A 26016-nucleotide genomic window follows, 5' to 3' on the forward strand; every position below is an offset into this window, starting at 1 on the left:
GTACTCTTAAAATATCATACCAAACAAAATTATATAACAATTATTTATATAATACAAAGTAACAATCAGTAAAGGATGCTAATTCTCCCCCCAATTTTTCTGAAAATGTCAATTTTCTCCCAAATCTGGAGGACCTGAAGGCTGCAAAAACAGCCTTAAGGATCACATGCAGTCCTGGCATTGCAATTTTCCCATCTGATTGAAAAAGATGCACTGACTTGCTGAGCCCTTGAAAATTAAAGTAAGGTTATGATTATTTGTTTCAAATTTAGTATCCAAAAGGTGGCAGGTGGGGGTATCTCAGAGAGAGAGAGAGAGAGAGAGAGAGAGAGAGAGAGAGACAGACAGACAGACAGACAGACAAACCACGCCGATGTCTAAAAACAGATAACCCCATTTTATTAGCAGTTAGTTCAACAGGACTTTACATTAGTGACACAGTTTTCTGAACCCAAAATGAGTTCAAATACAATTAAAAATATGGGAGAAAGACTCTTAAAAGTATTCCTTCCCCTTTCCTCCCTCCCTCCAAGAAGATACCTTTCACCCAATGGGAAACCATATAGAATCTCATGCAAAAATAAAAATGAACACCCCCTCCCCCAAGGCTCCTCCTTTCATTTAAGAAAAAGAAAACATTGTAATGAAACATAATTTGTCCTTCTTAAAGTTTGCTCAGCTAGGGAAAGTGATGCCTTGTGACAATTTCTGACCAACTGAACAAGTGTAAGAGGCAAATTTCTCTTCACCCAGTGCAAGCTAAATCATACCAGCATTTGAGAAAAGATCAAATTAATACTTTCAAACAGTAAGCTTGCAGAACTTTAATTTGTTCTGTTTTATTATGCATTTGTCTCTTTGGCAATGTGATGCCATACATATGTAGAATGCTCTTTTCAGGAGCTAGCATTAAGCTTCACAATTTTTATTTATTACTTATTTTATTTATTAAAACTTCTACATCATTATTTAAAAAAGATAGAGACAGTGGTGTACATGGGAATGAACAATGCCCTCTGCAGTTCATCTGCTAAAGTGATTTCTAGAGTTCTCTCCCAAGGGCCTTCACCGGCATCCTTCAAACAGACAAATGGTGCTAGGATTTCCATTTACACATCATTTAAACCTGTGTGATAACCATCATGACACTGGGCAGGGAACCCACAGAGAAGATGGGGTCAGGAATGGGACTGGAATATTAAGGAGTCTCCAGCTCAAGTATAAATTACATTCCACTGGTAAAGCAAAGTATATTATATTATGTAGAAACCATTCACTAAACCCATCTCTTGCTCTAAACTGAAGACACAGGTGATGAACTGAATTATAAACTTGATTTCAGAGAATCAAAGCAGTATGTCTGGGAGGGCAGTGAAGCCCAGATGCCATCTTCTCCAAGAAAAGGTTTCTTAAATAGAAACACATCAGAATGTGGCAAATAAATATGGACCTTCCCACACTCTCTGTTCTAGCAGATTTACAATACCTTTGCTGTCCAGATTGCAAGTAAGTCAGTGGAGTGCTTCTCAGCACTGCATTCGAACAATTAAGAATTATTTGTTTCTACTTCTTTTGCATCTGTCAATCAGGATAACAATTAATTTGGAAGGTCCAGTGCCTTCTTTCACATTGTGAAAAGTTAAAAAATCTTCATATTCTAGCTTTCTCACTTGCCCCACTAGGGCTTGGAGTCATGTTGGCAGTAGTTACTCACATGCATCTATCTCCTGCCTGCTTACATATTTAAGATATAGCAAAAAGTACCAGAGTATAATCTGGTATGCTCCTTCTACCAAAATGGAAAAGTGGTTTGTTTGGACTATGTGCCTGGGGAGAAAATGTCTTTTCACTGCCAGCATATTTTCAAAGTCTCTTGGTGTAGAAGGCCACAGGTGAAACACTGTATTAATTTTTAAAAAGAGGCATTATCACAACAGCATTATCACCAATTCAGATTTTTAAATGCTTCTATTCTGCTTGCACCTCTCCTATTGATACTACGGTTGAAAAAACAATGAGGAAAAAACAGTTAAAGGCCATCTGCACTTTCTGGGCTAATCCACAAGATGGCAGTCAGGCACAGTGTCAGGGGAAGATAGTATCTGTCTGGCAACCATTAGATTGTAGCTAGTATGAAAGATACTTTATGGGAGCAACGGGGAAAGAGATTTCCACCTGGATCCAGCCAGTTCAGCTTATTGTTTTCAGCAATGGCCAGCTAGATTCTCTTGGGTAGCTCTCAAGCAAGGGCACAAAGGTAATCTGGTGAGATGACCATCAGTAAACCCCTTCTCCTCATTCCATTTTCTATGCTTAACATTTGAGTGCCTGATCTACCAAGTCCCTTCCACTGGCTTTACTTTCAAGGCTTTTGCTGTTGATGTTACCAGACCTATTTGAGCTTAGATCCCAAAGAACTATACTCTATAATGTGAATCCCACCTCTGATATGCAAAGGACTCCTCCAACACAACCTAGGCTTAAGCCATAAATAAGAATGATTAAGTGACAAAAACATTTGTTGTTCTTGTTAACATGTCAATTTATCCCCCAAAGAGAGAGAAAACTCACTCATATACTCATTCTTTTATCTGAATGACATTACCATCCACAGCCTGCTTGTAAATATTATATATGCACAGGCACTTCACAAACTACTGCTGCTGTCTTAACAGACCTTCCCAGTTACAGCTCCAGTTAGAAATACTGGAAGAGATGACTAGGCTAAGCTGGTGGGGAAAAACTCAACCTTTAAAATTCTTCTCATACAAGGACATTATGTCAGCAGATCAACTAATCAATTCTCATTCAATGATGAAGGGTTGAAAAACAAAAACCTAATACCTGAAACACAAACTCCAGCACTGCCCCCCCACACATACACACAAAAGAAAGCTCAAGAAGGAAGTTACTAAAATACTGTTGTTATGATGCTTCAGAGGTTCACTATTCTTAAGTAATCTTTTTGGCAGGCATTAATCCAAGGCTGACACAACCTTCTAGAATACCATTTTGCTGTTCTGAGCTGGTAGGTCATATGTATTAGAAGTAGCTAGGATACCAAACCACCCTTGTCTTCAATCACAGGAACTCCCTCACATTAAAAATGCAGATAGACAAGGACATGTCAGGTTAACCCTCTGGAGCAAGCTCTTTTGCACCAAGCACTTTGTCAGGTGTGTGTGTATTCCTACCCGTGTTCCTCCCCCACCCAACCAAGTACAACCCCCAAAATAAGAAGATGGAAATAAATAATCCATCTGGAATAATCTAAATATTGCCAGCACCAGTCTTTAATACAAGTCATCTTGTATTAAAACAAAATTAAACAAACAAAACATCTCTTTTTGCTAAGAACTGTGTACTCCATTAACACCATCTCAGTCCAGTCTGGGTGTGAGTCCAAATTGCATAATCAGGTCCGTGCTTGTAGCAGGGCCTCCATCTGGTTCAAAGTTCATATTACTCATCTTGTTCTTCTCCTAACTCTTACGGTGCAAGAACTATTACTAATCAGCTCCTGTGGTAAGTCCTTCAATCCCTTTTTCCTAACTCCACCATGTGAGCAGTAGGAGATTTCTTACTGTAATACTATATCAGGTGTTGGGATTGAAGTGTGGAGAAAAGAGCAAATCCTTCATGGATTCTCTTCACCAAGAAGTGGCATTATAGACTAGGAGACAGCCTCAATTCTAGCAGTAAAGCATGGCTCCTGGGCAAAGCGGAAGAGGTCTGTGTAATGCTGGTTTGGCCTCTAGGCAATAGCAAGCGCTCAGCTCCAGTAGGTTTCAGGTGGCTGATTTCTTCCAAGCTACAATGTTAACTCCACGGGCCCATTTTTCCTTTTGCTGCCAGATGACCTTGAGTGGGTATTGCTCAAAATGCTTCTTCCCTGGTTGCATATCCCACACTGTAGCACAACATTTTGGCTTGGTGTACACTTCTGAGATCCTCACCATGGACTCATTCTACTATTGCTCAATACAGAACAGATACAAAGTGGTTATCTAGTGTTCTGGAGTTCCTCCCGCAACCACGTTGGCAGTGTCTGGCCCATTTTATACAGTAGCTTGGATAGCTCTATGTTGTGGTCCCTGTAATAGTCCCTCAAGAATGCTCGTGACTGTAATAGGAAGAAAAAGAGAAAGGGTAGTGAAATGCTACTGATACAACTGTATAATGCAAGAAACATCCTATATCAGAGGGGATCACATGTATGAAAGATGGCCAAGCAGCAGCCTCCAACACAGAAACTTTGGAAAAGGGGATGGTGTGTTAATGCTCAACCTGGCCATTCAAGAGTGCTAGATTTCTCCAGCTTCACCTACCAGCCCATGTTAAAGCACATGAGAACCAGGCCAAAATTGCAAGTTCCAAGAAAGGCACCTATCTGGAGGCCCACTCTTCCTCCACGTTCCTTGCAAAGTTTCATAATACTAAGCAAAATACTATGCAATGTTCCTTTTCCTACCAGGAACATGGGACTGAACTACATCTCCTATAGCACTAAACAAGAAAATGCCAGTGACTTGGGGATGATGTGGTTTGCAGTCAACCCCATAATCCTGGGCAGAAAAATTGCACCCAATTGTCCAAACATTGCAAAAATCTGTGTATGTGTTTGAGCATTCAAAGAAGTGTGCAGTGACAAGAGTCCCACCAAGTCCTTGTCTAAGAAGCTGCCACCACCAATTGGGCTAACCCCAAACAAAGCTTTGTGGACAAGGACTGGCTAACCGAGTCTGGGCTGCTGAAATGAAACTGGGCCAGGTGGTCTGCACCTTACCTGCTCAGATTCTGCTTGTGGAATCTCTATCAAGATTCTCCACCTTGGTACGCGTTCATTTGATTTCTCATAATATCCCCTTTTCAAGGGCCATTTCATGCATTATATTGAGAAAGGAAAAGTAATCTGTATCCGTCCAGAGATTGATTATTAATCCCACCATCCCTTACCACTGGCCAGGCTGGCAGCAGACAATGGGAAACGGAATTCAACAATCATTGGAAGGACTTAGGATTCTCTGGCCCTGATGGAGATGTAAGCTTAGGCTTGCTAAAAGGTGCACTCAACAGGAACCAGCAACTGACTACAATTCCCTGTAATATGAGCCATTTTTTCTGAGGCACGGTACAACTTTAAATACTGCTTTATGTGAAGCAGCCCTAAAATCACGTGGAACAATTACAGTTTTTCTGCCAGAAGGTAGAAGAGTGAAGGCAACACTTTCTGTTGTTTCAAAACCAGGCAAGCATTCCAGCATTGAATCTATTCTCATTTACCGCCATGGGAGCTATGTTTGGGTGGTAGAGACCCATACTACTGCAGCAAGCCTCATAACAAAGGAATTGCATAGGCATCATGTACTTCTTCCCACTCCAGCTGCCAATCTGGAAATGGCTCATGAGCATGACCAGTTATATCTGTCTCTCTTTTGCTTATGATGTTAAGATGGGAAGAATCCATCTGACTGGCTCAGCCTATATCCTTCACAATCAGATGTTTCTGGCAATGGCACAAAGTCTTTCCAGGGTGAAGCATTTGTTTCCTTTTTTTACAGAAAAGCATTTAAGAACAATTCTATATTGCTTGTCATTTGTTAAAATCTCAAAATGGCTTCAATAAAAACAGATCCAAAAAAAAGCTAAAACTAGTAACATTAACAAAGTAAAATCAGTGAAACTCAGCAACTAAATAAAAATCAGGGTAACAGAAAATCTTACCAAACAAGAAAATGTCTCGGTAAACAAACAGGTCTTTACTCACACTGGGAGAAAGCCTGATATCAATGGGAGATCTTTCACGATGATCCTTGGAGGTTCTGCACAATTCAGATGAGCCAGTTCAGCAGTTGCATCATCAATTACCCCGACAAGTCCAAAAGGTCATGAGGAGGAAGAGTTCTAGTCTTATGACTGCAAGGTGTAAAATACTTACATCTAAATCCATCTCTGGGTATTTCCGTCCTTTGCTTTTGCCCAAGCACTTGGTTTTCCCTCCCTCCAGTAGTTGGCACCAAAATCCTTTTTTGGGATCAAACCTACAAAAACAACAAGCCATAAGGAAGCATGAGCAAACACTGATACCCACTGTCCTTGCCCTTTTGCTCTGCAACTTGGAATAAGTAGTAGTTTTTATAACTGCACCTTTTACATTGGGTAACATCAGTGGAGATCAACCTGCAATATCTATCCTGCTTTTCTAGAGAAGGATTCTGTGAAACTAGTTCATTAATTTTCACTCTAGTATTTTTGTTTCAAGCTGATCCACTGAGAAAGGTTATCAAAAATGGCAGTTGAAAGTAGGGAGGGGAGAGGGACAGATTACCATGCTTCCTACTAAACTCTGGCAGTATCACAGATTGATTGGATGGTTGATAAATTAATTGACTGATTGGTTTAGGAAACACTAGATGCAGGATCTGTCACACTACTTCTTGTGCTTAATTTGGGAGCTTATTCATCCTGTCTCAAAAATGTGACACACATGCACATTTACAATTAGCTTTTACAAAAATGTTAAATTCTGAATGTGTGCTCTTTTTAAAGTTTAAGTCCCTAAAACCTTTTGATCTACAAGGATCATTTATAGTCTTCCCTCCAAAGAAGCTATTTGTTAAAGAGCTACTGAGAAATAGATGAAACGATTAATTACTACATTTATTGGAATGAAAATTGTAAAATTTATAGTAAGCCATGAATGCTTACTATACTTATAAGTGCAATTGGTTCGGAGGATGGAAGTCCAATTATTTTTATTTATCCATCAGCCATGCGTTGCTTTACATCCATCAAGCCTACAACTCTAGATGTGAGAACAGTTCTGAGGATTCTGAAGAGCCCAACTACATTGTTGCATGCAAACACTTCAAAAAATAGCTCAACGCACCCCTCTCGTTAAAAAAAAAAAAGAGAGAGAGAGAGAGAGAGAGAGAGAAAGAGAGAGAGACTATGAAAATGGGGAAGTGTTTATAAGACAGGATGCTTAACCTTGTTTCCATTCACTGCTTCGCCACTCTAAATAATCTCATGCACACCCTCAAGAGTTTTGGAAGACTTCAGACCCACGTATCCAGATGCACATGGCTGAAGTATGTTGGAAGGAGGAGAGAGGGGCTTGGGAATGTACTTCAGAAGAGGTGAATGACAAATGCCCCTCTTCTGTTCTTACAGTTCCGACACCAAACTGCCTCCCCTTAAATGTCTTCTCAAGGGGTGGGTGAGGCTGTCAAGCCACTAACCAATCTGTGTATATGTGCACTGTGTGTACTTTGAACAAAACATATGGGAAGAAAACATACATGCAGAGGGACTCACAGCCACAGATAGCCAGACATCCATGTTGCACAGGAAGTGCTTAATAAAATGTATGCACTTGCTACTGAAACTAGAATGAACTTGTTTTTCTCTTATCCTTAACCATTGCAGGCTACCTAATAATAATAATAATAATAATAATAATAATAATAATAAACTGTTTATTTATATACCGCTTTTCCTTGAGATCAAAGCGGTTCACATCAGGTAAAACTATGACAAACGTCATAATACAGTATAAAAACAGTTAAAACATTCAATTATAATCATAAATATTCAATAAAATTATCTAAAATAAGAAATTAAATGGTCAAAATTATAGGCTATCAAGTATCTTAATCTAATTGGGGAATATTTCTCTAAAAAGAGTCGGGAGGGTATGCTTGCTGGAAGAGATAGGTTTTTAAAGCCTTTTTAAAGGCTTCCAATGTACCACTAGAACGGATCACTTCTGGGACAGCGTTCCAAAGAGTAGGCGCTGTCGCTGTGTAAGCTCTTTGGTGGGTTGTTGCTAGTCTCATCTTAGGATGTTCAAGTAGGAGTTTCCCCGTTGTTCTAAGGGTGTGGGGCGGATTATATAGGGAGAGGCGTTCCCTCAAGTAACTCAGGCCCAAGCCATGTAGGGCTTTAAAGGTAATAACCAACACTTTGTATTGGGACCAGAAGCGAATTGGACAGGCAATTAATCAAAGCTCTGCAGTAGTCTTTACACTTATAAAAGAGAATGTGATCTACAGTTCTCCTAAGCTAAAGTTCTCAATTCCTTAGTGGCAAGAGAGAAAAATCTATGCAGCGAGTCAAACAGACTGCAGGATGTATTTTCACAGACTGAATTGGCTCAAAGGGAACAGATGGGAAGGACTTACGCTAAAGTTTTGTGGTAATCTATGATGTTTGTCACTCCAAGGAATTTCTGGACTGTTTCCATCACTTTAGCTGGTTCTGTGCGTAGCAGTTTGCCATCCAAAACAAGAATCTGAAAGGGGGAGAAGAAAAAGAGAGAGTAAAAGCAGAAAAGAAAGAAATGTCCTATAAATTTATCTCCTTAGGTTCAACTCTGGTTCAAAGAACAATCAAATCCTGCCACAAATACAGAGCTTTTGGGACAACAGAGGTGGCTTGTCTACTCTTCTCAGCATTGGTAAAGGACTAAAGCAGGAACAATTAATGACCCAGCCTCTCCTCACTTCACTGGAGCTGAACAGAAGCAACACATCAGGGCTTTGCATGTTTAGTTCCATTTTTATTTTATTCAGTCCCAAGTGCACAGGACCGTGTAGGGGGAAAAAAGAGCCACACAGTCAGTAACTACTTTAAATTCATGAACAAACCCTACTCCTAAATGCCACAGTCAACCATTTTATGGCAAACTGGGAACAATGGCTGAGATCATATAGCTCCAGTGACATAAATACACTACTAGAGGAGACAGAAGTACCAGCGGTGTTTAAAAAGGAGGTGACAGCAGGGGCACCAAGGAAAGGCAGTGGTACAAACAGGAGAAGGCTGCCAGCTGCGAGCTGCCTGTTTGCCAAATCCGTGGCTTCCAGGCAATGGTGTCCACAGAACCAAGGCAGCATGAGAGCATGTGGTCACTGTCCAAGCCAGACTTCCCATACTGCCTTGGCTCCACAAACACTTACTCCCACCTGGAAGTGATGCATTAGAGAAAGAGGCAACTCACAGCTGGCAGCCTTCTCTTCCTGCTACCACTGCCACCTCCTCTCTGTAAGTGCAGACAGAGCAAGAGACTGTTGGACAAGTGGTGTGCCATTACAGGATCCTGGCCTATATGTCCCAGCTAGTTATTTTTGTAACCCACTTATATTCCTGAGATATCTCAATGACATTTTCTTAATTTGGATCCAAGGCGAAGAACTGAGTCCTTCAGTTCTTTCTAACCTGCTATCAATCATCACCTTCTCTACTACTACTGTTACTTCAGACTACTTCAGGGAACTGGAGAAGGAAGGAGGCGTTATTAAATTATTATTAAAAGTTATATTTTGCCCTGTATCTACAGCTCTCAGGGCAGCATACAGAGCAGCACAGCCTGTCTGAATCTTCTAGATAGCTTAATTTGGCAGTAACCCCCCTCCTTTTTAAATGCCCGTGATCAACACCATTTCCTGAGTTTACTCAGTTAGTTGACACAGTGGCAAACCATAAAGAGCCAGTGATGTCCCACTTAGAGGAGGTAGGTTGAGCTTTGTGAATGCACAGATGACCACTTGAAGAACAGTTAAGAATAAACAATCTGATTTTCTTCACTGTGGTCTCTGTGCTTTACACACATGGGAACAGATTAGCAAGCTTAACAGAAGATGACATGCCAGAAAAGCACAGCAAAGAGTAAACTGGTGGAAAGCTAAGTTTAGAGATTCTCTGGTTGATGCTGCCATTGAGGCAAGTAACAAACTGAGGAAATAGTGCCAATCACAGGTACTTAAAAGAGGTGGGGGTGGGTTACCACTCAAACTAAGCTATCTAGAAGGTTCTAACAGGCTGCTTTGCGCAGGTGTAGATCCCGCATGTGTGATACTGAGAGACTATAATAAAAAACCTTCCTTCCCCTTTAAAGGTTAGCAATCTTGATGTGGGCTAGAGTCATGTGTGTTATCCAATTCACATGGCTCCTTACATTTACAGACCTGGTCAGGATAGCACAGGATCCACAGCCACTCAGAAGTGGCTTCAGCCAAGAATCCAGTAAAAATACAAATCAGTCTTAACAGCCATGAAGACTCCCTCATATAAAACTGGAGCAATATCTGCTATATCAAACATCCCCACTTGTAAAAGCTAGCCTTCCCCCCTCTGCTTTTTCAGAAGAACAGAGAACTTGATAGTCATTACCTACCTGGTTGGCATGGAAATTATTCAACCAACGTTCAATGTGAGTAGCATAGCAGCCTGGTACAAGGCAGCGGTTCTGTAATGTCCGGAGCTTTTGAGAAGCCTCAGGCCCAGCTGTAATCACCTCATGAAAGGTGTACTTCAGAGCAACTGGGTCATCATGAGCTCGCTGGTGCTATGAGAGAGACAACACTTTAGAGCATTTTACAGAAGAGAAAAACTAACACAGAGGCAGTAGCCTAAGGACAATTTTTCAGTGACATGACTTCCTAATGTGCTAGTCACTCACCTAAATCAACACAGGGAAAAGGCAGGATATAAATTCAAAACTTAAGTACTTATGGAGCCTGTCCAAAATGCCCAGCCCTATTAACCAGTCAAGGCTGGATTATCAATGATACAAAAGGAGAACAGGCTTTGAAGAGGTTCCTTTTTAGACCCTTTTTTAGGGTGTGCATGAGATTATTTAACATTTCCAAGCATTTCGAGAGGAAGAAACTGCTCAGGAGCTCTGAATCTTAGGGGGATAAGTGAGTACAATTAAAGGCAGCTGAAATTGAGCAAAGGATTGTCAGACTGAAAACTGGAGACGGTTTTTGTACCTTTAATAGCTGTGTATTAGAGGGAATTTGCTCTCCTTCCTCTCCTCTATCCCATGCTCAATTAACTGAATGCAAAATACTCTTGCACTGTGAATTCTGTTTGCAGTAGGCCAGGGACAAAAAGGGAAAGTGGAAGGAAAAGAAAGAAACCAGGACATTTAAAAAGCAGCTGAAATTGGGGAAAGAAAATTAATCGGGATTGTCCCTGCCCAACTGGGACAGTTGGTGAGAAACAGTTGTTGCTAGGATTGCCAGACTTAAAACTTGAGAACACCTATTCATTTATTGATTGTTAGAAGAGAGAATTTCAGCAGGTGCTGCATGTCAAGTAACCAGGTAATGACTAACAGTTGTTGAAACTCCCTCTTCTACACAATCATTAAAAGTAGAAGAGTTTTCTTCTCTCCAATTTTCACTCTGGTAAGCCTATGTGGGGTTTTCTAAACACTGAAGAGGTATTCTTAAATCTTTGGAAAAGCACACATATACATGCATTGCTTGGAGTAGCCTCGGGTTCTTCACAAATAGGTTTATAACCTAACAGGGTATTGCACAGTTACACAAACATTTTAGGAAGAATTAGAATGGTTATTACATGTACAAAGTGACAGGGATTTTTTAAACATATTTTTTAACATTTAACGTGCATGGCTGTATGATTCTGTGTGAAGAGTCTTCAGCACCACTGAAGGCTTTGTTTTAAAAGTTTGCCATGTTAAAAAAACTTCCCTGTCACTTTGTACATGTAATAACCATTCTAATTATGCAAGCTTAATTGTTTTAAATGTTTAAAATCAGAGAGATGGTCTTATAAACTACACTGGCAGAAAGGGGGATGGGAGAAATATTTTTATTTTGTTTTATATTAAAAAAGGAATGTGATCAACATAACAGTTCTTATTACTTAAGTGACAATACCCAGTTACCTGGGAGTACGCCCCACTACTTGATGGGGTATGTCTTCCAGTATGTACAAGACTGTAATTAAGCATTCATTTCAGTAGTTGAAATAAATGATAGGGAGCATGTGCATTTTTATTATGACTATTCAAAGTGATATCACGGACAACCAGAGGTAGTCTCTGTGTCCACTGTTTATTTTTAAAAACTCAAATCTCATACCATTCATTTTAACACAATGTATTAAAAAGAGCACAGCAAGGAACAGCAACATCAATTTCTGTTCAGAATTTGATGCATCACTTATTTTTTCCACTAGGTTGCCAAAGAAAAAAGATATAGAGTACAGCTCTCATTCCATTGTTCAATGCCCTAACAAAAACTCATCGTGCCCATCTCGGATTCGCCCCTTTTCACTCACTGCCCCTCACTCCTGGAACCTTCTTCCCCCGCAAACAAGAGCCATCTCTTCTTTAACCAGCTTCAAAATGGAGCTGAAGACCATCCTGTTCAGAGAAGCGTTCCCAGGCATTGCATAATTGTGACTTGCTTTTTGTTGTTCTTTTGTTGTCTGTTTTATTGAATCATTTCCTGTATTGCTATGTATTTTATATGTATTATCCTACTAGAGAGGCCCCTTTCCCACGACCTTTCCCTTCTCCTTTTGTGTCGTGTCTTTTTAGATTGTAAGCCTGAGGGCAGGGAACCGTCCAATTAAAAAGATTGTATGTACAGCGCTGTGTAAATTTACAGCGCTTTATAAATAAAGGTTAATAATAATAAGAGGTACCAACTCCACCACCACTACCAAACAACTTACCTGGTACCATGAGTATGCCCGATCTGCTGGATTAATGAGGATGGTGATTATTTTAGCTTTGGAAAGGAGTGCGGCTGCCCTCCTGGGTGCTACTTCTGAGTCAAAGTAATTGGCACTCTTCTCAAAATAGAAGTCAGAAGTGGTGTTGGAAGGGATAGGGAAAAACTCCATATACCTTGAAGAAATGGCAGTGGCAGAAAGAGAAAGATAACGCTGGATGAAGGCAACTGAGAAACTGTTTCAGTTCCATTACTAATGCTTACTTGTGTAGATACACACCAGTTTGTAATGAACTCAAGGACTCAAAGATACCAAAGGCCCCTTATTTCAGAAACATTCCAAATGGATCCAGGGTTTGTCAGCCATACTGATTTACAGAAGTATGATGCTATAACCATCACTTTAAACATCATAGTTCACTCCCACAGAATTTTGGGATTCATAGTTTTGTGAGGAATTCAGAATTTCCTGTGGATAAGTGCTACTGGTCTGTTGTAGAATATTTCAAGTACCTCACTAAACTATGCATCTGCTGTAGGATGGAGCCATGGCAGTGAAAGCAGCATGAAACTGATATCATTGTGCAGTGTTGACAGACAACCAAAGTCATCATGCCAAAGTAACATGTACTTGCTAAGATGATCCCATTTCAGAACGTCAGCTTCATGCTGCTTATACATAGAGGATTATTGTACAACTGAAAGAGAACTGAAAGAGAAGGATTATGATGCTGCTATTTATTGCAGAGAAGACTGTATCTCAATCAAATGCACCTTTAATAATGAAAATCATGGTTTGGGAAGGAAGATCAGATGATCACCATCCTTTCAGTGAAACAAAACACACAGTACAACATTAGACTGGAGTGGATGAAAAGTTCTTGAACATCCTTGAACATTGTGGCCTCCATGCCCCCTAGAACACTACCAATGAACCCCAACATTGAGGAAAATATCTGGAGAGAAAAAATTGGATTTTCCATTCCTGAATCCTTCCAAGAGTGACAGATTTGGACGGAGGTGGGGTGGAGGGTGGGGAGCAAAGAACAAGTCTAACTCCACTAATGCCAAACAATCAAGATGAGAAGTCAGCATCCAGACACGACACTTTTGATTCATTTGGGGGAACTGGGTGTAGCTCATGTGGGAGAACTAGGTGAAGCTTCAGTAGGCCAAAATTTGGTCTGAGCTCTGTCACCCCAAAGATATTTTGGAGGGAGGGTGTAACACACCTTAGACACAACAGACTTTTGTTTTCACTTGTACAATTCAGTAAAATAAAACATGCTTAAAAGGCAGCTTCATGGAAACTTGCTCTAAGCATTAGAAACAGGAAAAGAAACATGTATAACCAGTTCTGTAGTTATTTGATGTTACTTGGAATGCTCGGAATACAAAGCAATACAAGTAGCACTATTAATTTTAGCACATAGTTGCAATCACCATAAAAATATAAATGCAAGTTTCTTTTGTGCTTGCTAGCCATTCTGTTAGGTTACTCTTTAAGTCCCACATTCAGCCCCTAGTGCAAACTGAAACCTACCAGTCAATGCCTTTATGGTAATTATGCCCATTGAAGAACTGAATCTCTTCAAAGGTCTCTGAGCTGGGATAGTTACTGCTCAGGTCAGGGTGCATTCCCAGGAACAGGTAGAGGGCTGTCGTGCCTTCAAATGAAAATGAAAAAAGAACAGTAATGAAAAGTGATGCTCCTTTCTCACCTGCCAAGTTTCTTCCAGAAGTTTGTATTCCAGCTTCAGTACCTTTCTTGGATCTGAAAAGGCTAGAAAGTTTTAAACTGTCAATCATCAAGATGGATGCTACAAGCTACCTAGGTGCTGTTCTTGTGCCCCATTTACGCCATAACTACCCTTCTGGATCTTGTTCCCTGCTTGCCAACAGCATATGGCTGTAATTTACAGGTGGTCTCTTTGACAGCTAACATCCCAGAGGTAGGAAAAAATACTTCAACTTCTTACTTCTAGGTCATTTATATTACTACTACTACTATTTATAATACTACTACTATTTTTATTTTTAGAGGCTTTACACAGCACTTTACAAAGCAAAATAACTCAACAACCAGTTGTTGCTGCACATTTCAGCTCATGTCCACAAGGTTAAACCCAAGTATGCACTGGTCATTGACAGGCAACTAGCCAATAGCCCAGAGAGTCAAAGACAAGCAGTCATGATTAATGGGAAAAGCCAGTTATCCTGGGCATAGGGATATCTTTCACAATAAGCTCAAGATGTGACAATAACTTCAGGGATAACTGGGTGCAAGCACACAGATCAATGGACTGAATAAGCTGACCTGTCTTCTGAGGACCAATGATTAGCAGCTTGGGAAACCGGTCACAGGTCTTCTCTTTGGACCAAATGTCCTTGTGCCGTTTGTCCTCACAGGGATCCTGAAAAGCAAGAATGTGTTGGGGATCAAATACAACATGACTGAGAAAAGGAGGACTTTCATGCAGTGTATGAGGGGGGTGGACTGCACCAGGTGACATCCTAAGAGGGGGTGACTCTGCTGTTCCTCAAACATCTGCCTTTTGACATAAACAGGCTGTGGCACCCCCTCCCCGTGTCCCATCTAAAGGCTGAAGAGATGGTGTGAGTTGAGTCAGGCTCAGTGGGGGGAGAAAGAAGAGGACCTGAGGTTTTTTAAATTAAAATTTCAAATTTCAAAAAATTAATTTTGATTTTTTTAAAAAATAATATTTTTTAAAAATTCTGTAAAAACATTCTAATTTACAAAATTTTCACTTTAAGTACACAGAACTATGTATATGTAAATACATTTAGGCTGTGTGTATCGCATTGTAATTTAAAAGTATGATTTTAATTGTGCTAATTGTTTATGTAACAACTATTTCCATTACATTACACACCTATTAAAAGGTAAAGGTAGTCCTCTGACTTCAATGTCTATTACCAATACATATATTACCAATACATGGGAATTAGAATTTGAGTAATATTAGTACAAACATTCGTAAGGATTCTCTATGGTGTGGAAGAGGAAGAGGTCAATGGGGTGGAGTGAGGGGTGACACCATGTGTTACACCACTGCTTTTATGCCACAAACAAAGAAACGGTTCTTACTGAAGAAGATCCTTGAAAGCCAGCAAGGTGGTTATATGCTTTTCAGCTAACAGGAAATACTGTTACAATACTTCCTAACTTGTACCCCACAGTTAACATTTCATTGGTTTTCTTATTTTAGAATTACAAGAAAAACACTCTTCAAACAGGGGCACACTGCCCTGCTTTCCCCAGGAAATGAGGAATAAGTCCTGTGAAAAACAGGAGATCCATACAATCTTGGTTTACATGCTCCCATGGCTGCCTCTATGGGCAGATTTGGCATGCAACCAATATTGGTGTGGGCTGAGACAAGGGACAAAAGAAAGGAGGGGAACAAGGACACAATTTTAATACTGCTGCATTTTAATATTGCTGCACTACTGCTGTCAAGTTTTCACCCTTGCATGGGCTACAGAGTTCTACATAACATACAACTATTGGGTCTGGTTTCAAAAGAACCAAAAAGACAATGGAAATTTACTTGATATCTCTGATTGTCTGGACCCAAAGTAGGCAATAAATACACATACTTGCCAAAGCGGGTCTTTCTCCTCTGAAAATATCTGGAAATACTTCTGTGCTAGCTGCACAGGTGGCAGTGTCTGCAACTTCAAGTTAGTCCAGGAGTTGAGGAAGCGGACGAGGTGTTTAAAGGTGTACAAACCAAGACGGTCATTCCCATAATTGGAGAGGTGAGTCATGAAGATACTGATCTGGAGACCAGGGGAGTTCAGGGAGAGATGGAGAGGAGGACATGAAAAAGGGCAATCAGTATGGTTAATTCACTCAGCACTGCAATTCCAGAAAGCCTTGAGTTCAAATAGTAAAATTGATTCATATGCTCTAGACCTGGATTGCCCTTCCAGGTACTGCCCTGCAACTCCCAGCAGCCCTAGCCAACATACTCTACTCTGAACAATAATGCAATTCAATAAGTTCTGGAGGGCGGCACTTGCTCTATTGTGAACTATGACACTGCATCCCTTTGCACAGGGGTCAACACAGGGAAGACAAAATGGGGCTGGCAAAACTATATCACAATCCATGCATGGTCTTGTATTAAGGTCTACTACCATTTTTCAGTTGTTAGCAAAACACCCAGAGGAAATGTACAAACATGATCTTAACAGAGAAAGGCCAGGCTGTTTGTATCCTGGAGCTGATAATCAGGGGTAAAAATATTGTCAAGTATAGAAGATCAATGTTTAGCCATCATGTGGCACGATCATTTTAAAAAATCTGTTTCTCACCACCATACTCCTATCATTTTTAAAACAGCAGCAATACCCATTTTTAAATACATGTAAATTTGTCATCACCACATCTTATGACAAAACACCTTTCTCAACTATATGATACATGGACAAAATGTCCAATTTCGTGTATTCTGAATTCACAGCCAACAAAAATGAATTCAAGGGATAATCCTATCTTTTAACTTTTATTTGCTTCAGGGGAAAAAAGTCCTAATGCTAAAACACCCCCTTACAACATCCATACTATCTAATAAGTCTTTATGGTTTAATTCATTATCCAAACTATATTTTACTACCATCAAAAAGGAAATGAGGGCAGAATCATCATGCTACAGGCAAATCCATTGATTTGCAGAGTACCTTAGCAATTGCAGTAAAAGTTTCTTTTTTCCCAAATTAAAAACGACTAATTTTTTTAAACAGTTTTTGCATCTCTGGTCATTCTGATCTAGAAAGAAAGTTATTAGGTCTTCACTGGGCCTACCACGAACATGTAACACCATTGTTAAGCAATCTACACTAGCTGCCAATTTGCTACATGCCAGATTTAAGATTTTGACGATGACTTATAAAGTTGCAAACAGTTTGGGATCACTAAACCAAAGAAATGACCTATACTCATTTGCGCCTGCCCAACACCATATTCATCTTCAGAGATCCCCTTGGTTATGCCTTGCCTTGGAAACTTCCATCTGGCAATGACTAGATGATCTCAAATATGTATCTTCCTCCCCCCTCCCAAATATAAGACATATACTGACATTGCTACAATTTGTAATGCCGGTTGTTCTTAATCACTAGGACTCCACCTAACTCCAAGTGCTAATCTTAATTAGACTATACCTATTGAATCCATTGCTGGATGCAATGTCAACATAGTCCTAATTCTGAGGAAAAGGTGGAGTATGAATTAAGTATAAAAGGCAGAGTATAATTAACAACAACAACACGATCTACTCTTGTTGGAACAGCCAACCTATGTTGGGAGAGTTTGGCATTTTTGTATATTGACTTTGTAAATTTTATTCACTGCATGGAAAGTGTTTTAAATAAAGACTGGCAGTATAAATATAGCAGAAACAAACATTACAATGCCATCAGTTCAGGCAAAGACACACAACAATGCTCTCCACAAGCAGGGTGACCTGACCTGATGCATAAGCCTATCTCCTAGCTCAGGACAATATAGAAGGGGGGGAGGGTGAAATACAGCTGAACAATTCTAAAGGAAGCAAGAACCAATGAGGAAGAAAGCTTAGAAATCTGGAGAGGAAATGGAAGTGTTTGTGTATTCTGGATTGGTTGTATGGAAACAATACCCACTGAGACAGTGTGCCTGACTACTTCTTGGTGTCAATCACATGGCCTTCCTAGAATCCAAAGAGGCAAAGTTCATTCACACACAAGTTCATTTCTAAAGCTAGGGTGCTCAATCACTTTGTACCCAATGACCCTGGATTTCTACATAAAGACCTGCTTGAGCAATCTTACACAACAGTGATGTCGCATACAGCACTCCATTAGATGTCTCCCAAGCATTCTTAAATTACAGCAGACTGATAACATTCAAGACCAGGATTTTGTCCATAGTTACTCAGCAAACATAGCAAGCTAGTAATCCCAATTTAACCAAGATGTTATAGCTCACTGTTTCAGTGTAATACACCTGTGAAGCTTTTCTAGCTTCTGATCAATTTCAAATGAAGTTGTTGTTGTTGTGTGCCTCCAAGTCATTTTTACTTATGGTGACCCTAAGGAAAACTTATTGTAGGGTTTTCTTGGCAAGTTTCTTCAGAGGGGGTTTACCATTGCCATCCTCTGAGGTGAGAGAATGTGACTTGCTCAGGGTCACCCAATGGGTTTTTATGCTTGAGCAGGGAATCAATACGGGCATATTTTCCCCTTGACTGTGGTTTGGTTACCATATACACTTGACTATGAGTCGACTTCATGTATAAGTCGAGGGTAGGTTTTGGGGCCAAAACTATGGATTTTGATATGACCCATGGATAAGTCGAGGACAAAACTTAGGGGCATGTAACAAAGGATTTAAAGGATGAAACCAAAGAAAACAATGCCAAAGAACTTCCAAAATTTCAGCAGACATAACTGTTTGTGCTCACACTAAAGGGAGAATGGATGAGAGAACAGAGTGTGGTCAATGCTTCCAGGACAGATTATACCCTTGCTTTTTACCAGAGGATGATTCCCTTTTTTCTATAAGAGTTAAAGTACAATATTTACACTGATTCGCAGATAAGTCAATTCAGGTTTACTGGGTCAATTTTTGACTAAAATTTCTAAAGTTATAACACTATGCAGTCTCAGTAGTTAGTGAGCTAATCCTTAGGCTGTTTTAATCTAACCTGCACCTCAAACACATCCTGGTATCCTAAAGACTGTAAATCAGTAAGCATCATCACAGTGATCTTATTGTATGTATGTATGGCATTCTTCCACCCCTCCCCCTTTTTTTGTCTGAATATTGAACTGTTCCAAGATTCCATGTAAAAAATAAACAACAATGGAGAGGTTCTATATTGGGATGGACAACTATCCCAGGTCCATAGACTATGTACAAAATCCACAGGACTTGGGAGGGATACATCTCCTTCCACACATGCAGCTTTTTGGTGAATTTTATTGTTTTAATACTTTTTTGTGACCAAAATGTCCTCCTGCATATCTTTCGGGCAGATATTTTTGCAAGAGGCAAATTCACCACATTCTGAGGTGCCCCTAATCTCATCTAGGGCAAGCAGGAGCCTTTTTTTCCAATCAGGAGATAATTGAGTTATTAGGGAAAAGCCCCTCCCTGGCCTAAAATAAGTCAGATGTCCCTCAAAACAGCCTGGAAAAGCCTAACATGACCCATAGATGGTATGTAGGGGCCTCTTCTCCAGCAGCAATGACAATAACAACAAACCCACCAAAAAGTGTTCTTATTACAAAAGGTTGGGGTACATGGACAATCTGGGGCCACATGTGACCTGCAGTTCCTGTTGTGCCCACCCTTTTGTTCTACATGCCGCCAGGTTCTCTTCCATTTCTTCTTGAAGTAACACTCACAGGGTTAAGTAGCACAGTCAGAAACAGTTCGCCTCCATTAATGATCTTATCCAGTTCATTGGAACCACCAGGATATTCATTATAGAATATGGTATGAGTGAACAAGCCACATGTTTGTCGTGGGAGAACCTGACAAGAAAGAGAAAGAAAGCATGACAAATTTTTACAAGATTTTACAATGAGAATGCACTCCAGTCACAAAGTCTGAGAAGGTGGTTCAATGTCTTCTCCATTTCTTAGAGAATCATGGAAGACTGCCCAGTACTATCTTCCTTCCAATACTATCTTCTTTTAAATGATAGATCCTCTATAGCTGTTTTACATAGTACCGAGTGATTAAAAAAATAGTAAAAAAGTAAACCTGTTCTTATTTGGGTTTGCATCATACTTTTTAAACCACCCTGCATCATTACAGCAAATCTTATACCAACATGTTTCTTCTAGAAGAGCATATAGACCAGAACATCCCATCCCATGCCTCTGTGAAGGCAATAGGTTTGCATAACATCATTCTATGAGATTTTAGAAAACCTACCACAGCAAGAAAAGCTAATTCTCCCAGGCATTTGGAAACTAGTATTTACGAGTTTCATTTTGAATGTTGGTGCAAACCAGCTTTTCATTGGATTTTTAAAAAAATATTGATATATCTGGGATTTATTTTAACACAAGTTGTATTATAATCATACTATAAAATAAACACTGTGCTGCCTAGTGACCTGTAAAGATAACATATTCATAGATTCCATCAACCATCTAATCTAAGAAACAGAACTAGGAAGACTGTTTCCTGTTTGTCATAATGTTCTCTATTTGTGCCCAGTTTCCATGAGCTTTCACATTATACAAACACTTCCCAAATTCCCCTATTTGCTCTACTTCTGTTTTTGGGCAGCTGAGCTATATCAGCGGTGATAAGAACTGTGAATCTTTCATGCCCTTGATCTGTGGGGAAGCTACCAAGCAGCCTAATCGAGGTTCATCTACACCAATTTGTTCCATCAGTTTCATACCAATTTAATGTCATGGCTCCATCACAATTCTGAGATGTGTAGCTCAGGGGATGACTTAGGGAGCTGGGGATGTTTAGCCTGGAGAAAAGAAGGTTAAGAGGTGATATGATAGCCCTGTTTAAATATTTGAAAGGATGTCATGTTGAAGAGGGAGCAAGCTTGTTTTCTGCTGCTCCAGAGAACAGGACCCGGAACAATGGATGCAAGCTACAGGAAAAGAGATTCCACCTGAACATTAGGAGGAACTTCCTGACAGTAAGGGATGTTCGACAGTGGAATGCACTCCCTCGGAGGGTGATAGAGTCTCCTTCCTTGGAGATCTTTAAACAGAGGCTGGGGGACTGGATGGCCCTAGTGGTCTCTTCCAACTCTATGATTCTATGATTCTATCTCTCTTTAAGAAGGAATTCCAAACATTCACCAAACTGCAAATGCCAGGAATCTTTAGGATAGAGCCATAATAATTAAAGTGGTAGAAAACTGAAAAAACTAGGTCATAATAATACATTCAAAGAAAACTTTCCCTTACACCAAATGTTGCAGCCAAGATTGGAAAACTAATGTGATAAACATAGGTTATTCACTGGCTTGTGCCTTCCAGTTGTGTTGGCTGTTTTGGATAGATTATGGGAGCTGGAGTCGAACACATGTGAAAGGGACAAGGTGGGGGAAGGTCAATGCATGGCCAAAGAAAATATAATATTTCCATAGCTTATTTGCTTGTTTATTTGATTTATATCCCACCTTTCTTTTAGGGTTAGGATGCAAGGTTGCTTCCAACATAACTAAAAAGGTTCTAATAAAAATACCAATAAATAATACATATCCAAATACAAATTAAATTATTTATACTATCAAAGGAGCAATAAAAAAGATGACGCCATCCCTGCCTAACATATATTAGACTGTTTTTGCAAACTACATAGACCACTCAACCATGTACTACATATATTGTTTGTTAGTTTTGGCCCAGCTTTCTAATCTATTAAGATAATTTTGAATTTGGATCCTCTCCTCTAGGGTATTTGCTACTCCTAATCATCTGCAAATCTGATAAGCATGCCCTCTATTCTTTCATCCAAGTCACTGATAAAAAGCCCTGTGGTTTGTTTAGATGCTCCTGCTGCAAGGAGGTGTGACTCTAGCACACTGCTCATCCATAATCAACCAGGTTTTCAAAGGATCATTAGCTTGCAGTCACAACTACTGAGTGTACAGCATGAGGAGGAGAACAAAACATTTATGTTCCATTTTTGACCTTCCCAAAAGAAAAAAAACACCTTCTGGTTCACACTTCACTGCACAACCCTATAAAGATAAAGGCAGAATATACAGTAGCTGTCTTCTCCTTTTTGACCAGGTTTAGTTACCTGAAAAACCCATCTATTCCCATCAAGTATAGTACATAACCTTTCTTAAGCATCTGGCAGACATTTTTGAAAGAACACTCCTTCAGATGAGCTCTTTTTTTATCTTCGAGGACCCAATAGGGACCAATTGGAAGACTATATCAGCTTCTTGGAAGTTAGGCAGGGGCTCTCATCCATGCAGTTTTCAATGTTCTCTTTTATGGAGCTTTATGGTTTTTGTCTGTTACCATTACAAAGGAAATATGCCAAACTTTTACAAAGTTCATAATGAAGAAAACAAGGGCTAAGCAGTATCCCAGTTCTAATAGTTTACCGACAGCATCCAATGTTCCATATTTAACAGTCTTTCCTTCTTTCAATTTCTGTAATGAAACAATTTAATAAGCCAAGAATTTGTCTGTTGTTTATATCTATCTAATAACAATGAAGCTCTAGCCATAATTCCAAGCTGTGGTTATAAGCATTCTGGCTGAAACTGACAAGAATGTAACTTGTTCAGGCCTTTTTCTAAAACCCTAAAATTCTATGAGATAACACTTAATCATTTTAACTGCAATCTTCTTACACTAATTGATAACAGCTGGACACTGCAAAACTATGAAAAAAGTTTATTTGCTCTTAACTACTGACATCCCTTCTACTGATCAGAGCTCAAGTTATATTTCTGTTTTAAACACAAGGTAAGATACTACTTAAACTGCAGTCTCTAATAATTCATTGTCATACTAACTATTATTGTAAATTATATTTTCCCAATATTATTCCTCTTTAAAGAGACCTTTTCCTACATCTTTTCCCCCTCTTGTTCAAAAGTGAGGCCATATTCAAAACTGCATGAAAGTCCAACTTTTTTTAAAGTAGCTTTTACCATTGCCTAATTAAGCTTAATGTTGTCAAATAATTTTTTTAAAATCCTCCATTTCTGCTCTGTCCTGAACACTTCCATATTTCTGAATCAATGTTTGGATGAACAGAAATAATACAAGCTTTTTCTTTTCCATGTTATCTATTTTGTCTGAATAACAGTGCCATTCTTGGCATAAATCATTTGTTTGCAGTAGGTGAAGCTTATACCAGCTTGAAATGTCAGCCAACATTACTCTGATATGACATCATTCATTACAGAATATAGATGTTTCAGATGATAATCCAGGACAAAGAGTCCTTTGAATTTTGTACTGAGCCCTTGCTGCTGCTCACCATCCGTAAGAAGACACTGACAGAGTTTATCCTAACATGGAAGCTGGGTGTCATCAGTGTGTTAATGATCCCTAGCACTTTTTCCTCTCAAGACAAAGAGAACTGTTCGTAGATCAGGGTATTTTAAAGAAATTGTTACTGGATGTCCATTCAAATGCTTCATGAGTGCAAGCTTCTCTTCTCTATTATGCTGAAACTTTTTTTTTAAATGTACAAAGGAGGACATCAACACAGAGCTGCTAAGACATTTACAAGCTTCAGTGTCTTAGCATTTAAATTAGAAATTAAAAAGAAGAAAAATTCCTAGAACTCTTATCAAAGCTTAGAAAGATTGGTTAAAAACACAATTGATCTAGGATTGCAAAAGATATATATTTGGGGATCTTTTTTTGGCAGTAATTTGTAGAAGGCATTTGAAGAGGGGTGATTATCATGCAGTTCACTGATTAAATTGTATGTGCCCATTTGTTTCTAATGGGTGTCCAAACACTAGCACTGGGTGTCCATTTTAACATACAACTATCAGGGTCTTTTTTTAAAAAAAAAATGCCTTGTCCTAGACCAGGGGTAGGCAACCTGCGGCCCACGGGCCGGATGCGGCCCCAGCCCAGTCCTGCCACTGATTGCCGCCGGGGCCTTTGGGGGGCAATTGTCTATAGAAGCCTCAGAAACATGCATTTATATTAACATTTTTTAAAAAATCAGCAAATTTTTTTGCGTGTGCTCCATTTTTTTTAAAAAAGTGTCTTCCATTTGAAATTTTTGTCCTACATTTGTCCTGGTTTATTTATATATTTAATTTTTTTTAAAAAAATATTTAATTATTTATTTTTTGGCTTCGGCCCCCCAGTTGTCTGAGGGACAGCAACCCGGCCCCTGGCTCAAAAAGATTGCCTACCCCTGTCCTAGACACTTGAGTAGAGTGCCTGGAGGTTGTGGGAAAGCAGAAATGGGAAAATGGACAAAATGTGAATCATTAAGACAAGATGGAGATGAATCTGGTAAGGAATACACATGTTCTGGAAGGGACAAGCTTCCCTGTCATAGGCATAATCTGTCTGACCCCTTCTGATCAGGCTGTAGTCCCTGAAGAAAAAGCTCTTCTAGAGAAACAGAGCTACTTATGCCTTTTTCCATCTGCAGCTTATAAGGAGGGCTATTCCTTCCCAGTGGGGTTATTCACTTTTGTTTTGCTACGCAACTGTGAGAATAAACTCACTCATGCATTCCCAATTTGTTGCCCACACTATTTTTTTTTTATCGGAACCATATCTATGCATATCTCTGCAGGTTTTGTTGCTCATGTGTGTCAGTACTGCGAATAAAGATGGAATTGATGATGCAGTTGTATTCGAAACACTACAAGACATGCAGAATTTTATCCTGGTTTATCCCGGGTCTATCAGCCTTGGTTATTCATACAACTGACAATGTGAATCTTTTAGGAAAACTTGGGAAAAACCCCGAGTTCAATTATCCTAGGGTTGAGAGTTTAACCCCCCCCCACCAAAAACCCCATATTCTACCGGGATTATTTTCACCATCTGAGATAGACCAGACATTGCTATACTTATTCCTACTTCTCTAACACCTAATCTTGATTGCTGCAATACATGGGGCTGTCCTCAAAGATGACACAAAAGAGGGGTGAGCTGCCAGGAGAGGGATCCAGGGGCACATCCTCCTAGGACCTTAGCATGCCACTTCCAATCCTTTAAAATTAAATTTAAAAAATCAGAAATCACCAGTGATCACTTCCCATTTTGATGAAAGGCTATTTCAGGCCTTTAAAGGGCTAGTAGAGGAGAAAAACCTTTAAATGGTTGATCCCACATCCAGAAGGTTCAAGGTCAGCCATTTTTTAGCCTGGGGAAAATACCTTTTTTCTTATGGTAGCATTCTGGAGCTACACAATTCTACAAGTTTAGGAACACACTTCACATCTTGAATGCTAGACGACAGGGTGATATTCACCAAATTCTGTAATAATTATATTAGCTGCCTATTTGTTTTGCAGCCTAATTTAAAGTACTGATTTTAACCTTTGCAACCCTGCATGGCCTAAGACCTTTGTACCTTAAGGATTGACTGTCCCATGTCACCTCACAGGGCAACTGAGGTCTAGTCAGCAGACCGCAGTAAATCTGTTCTGTATGTGCACCAGATTTCAAAACAACATTAGGAGCCAAGATCTCTCAGCAACAGCACCATTCTTCCCAAAATGAGGAATGTTTTCCTAGAAGTTAGGAAAGCTACCTCTCAATAGACTATAATAAGGAAGTGTTGAAAGCCTGAAGCTGCTTCCATCAGTTTTTGTGTACCTCTTTCAACTTGCATTTTGTTTTTACTTCCAGTGGTATTCTCTCACCTCTTTCTTGTAAACTACTTTGAACTGTACTGTGGATTCATAAACAAATCTTGCAGGCTTACACAAAACAATGCCTGTTAAGCAATGAGGAAGAAAAGACTTTCAGTCCCATATTTTAACTAGAATATCATCTCTTGTGCTTTCAGTCCTGCCTT

General features: G+C 39.6%; 1 protein-coding gene across 1 annotated transcript in view; it reads right to left on the reverse strand.

The window, feature by feature from the left end:
- Positions 1 to 378: 378 nt before the first annotated feature.
- NDST1 (N-deacetylase and N-sulfotransferase 1) overlaps positions 379 to 26016 on the reverse strand; it is a 36752-nt gene continuing 11114 nt past the window's right edge. Inside the window, exons 6-14 of the mRNA XM_089528512.1 lie at positions 19911 to 20039; positions 16116 to 16298; positions 14812 to 14908; positions 14038 to 14161; positions 12496 to 12670; positions 10178 to 10348; positions 8184 to 8293; positions 5939 to 6041; positions 379 to 4123 (exon numbers count right to left, since the gene is read on the reverse strand). Coding sequence (XP_089384638.1) covers positions 4004 to 4123; positions 5939 to 6041; positions 8184 to 8293; positions 10178 to 10348; positions 12496 to 12670; positions 14038 to 14161; positions 14812 to 14908; positions 16116 to 16298; positions 19911 to 20039 — 1212 coding nt within the window. The 3' untranslated portion in view covers positions 379 to 4003. The remainder of the gene's footprint in view (positions 4124 to 5938; positions 6042 to 8183; positions 8294 to 10177; positions 10349 to 12495; positions 12671 to 14037; positions 14162 to 14811; positions 14909 to 16115; positions 16299 to 19910; positions 20040 to 26016) is intronic.

Source organism: Sceloporus occidentalis, unplaced genomic scaffold (assembly GCF_023333645.1).
Source record: "Sceloporus occidentalis isolate IW3139 unplaced genomic scaffold, rSceOcc1.0.p SCAF_1, whole genome shotgun sequence".
In the NCBI taxonomy this organism is placed as follows: Eukaryota; Metazoa; Chordata; class Lepidosauria; order Squamata; family Phrynosomatidae; genus Sceloporus; species Sceloporus occidentalis.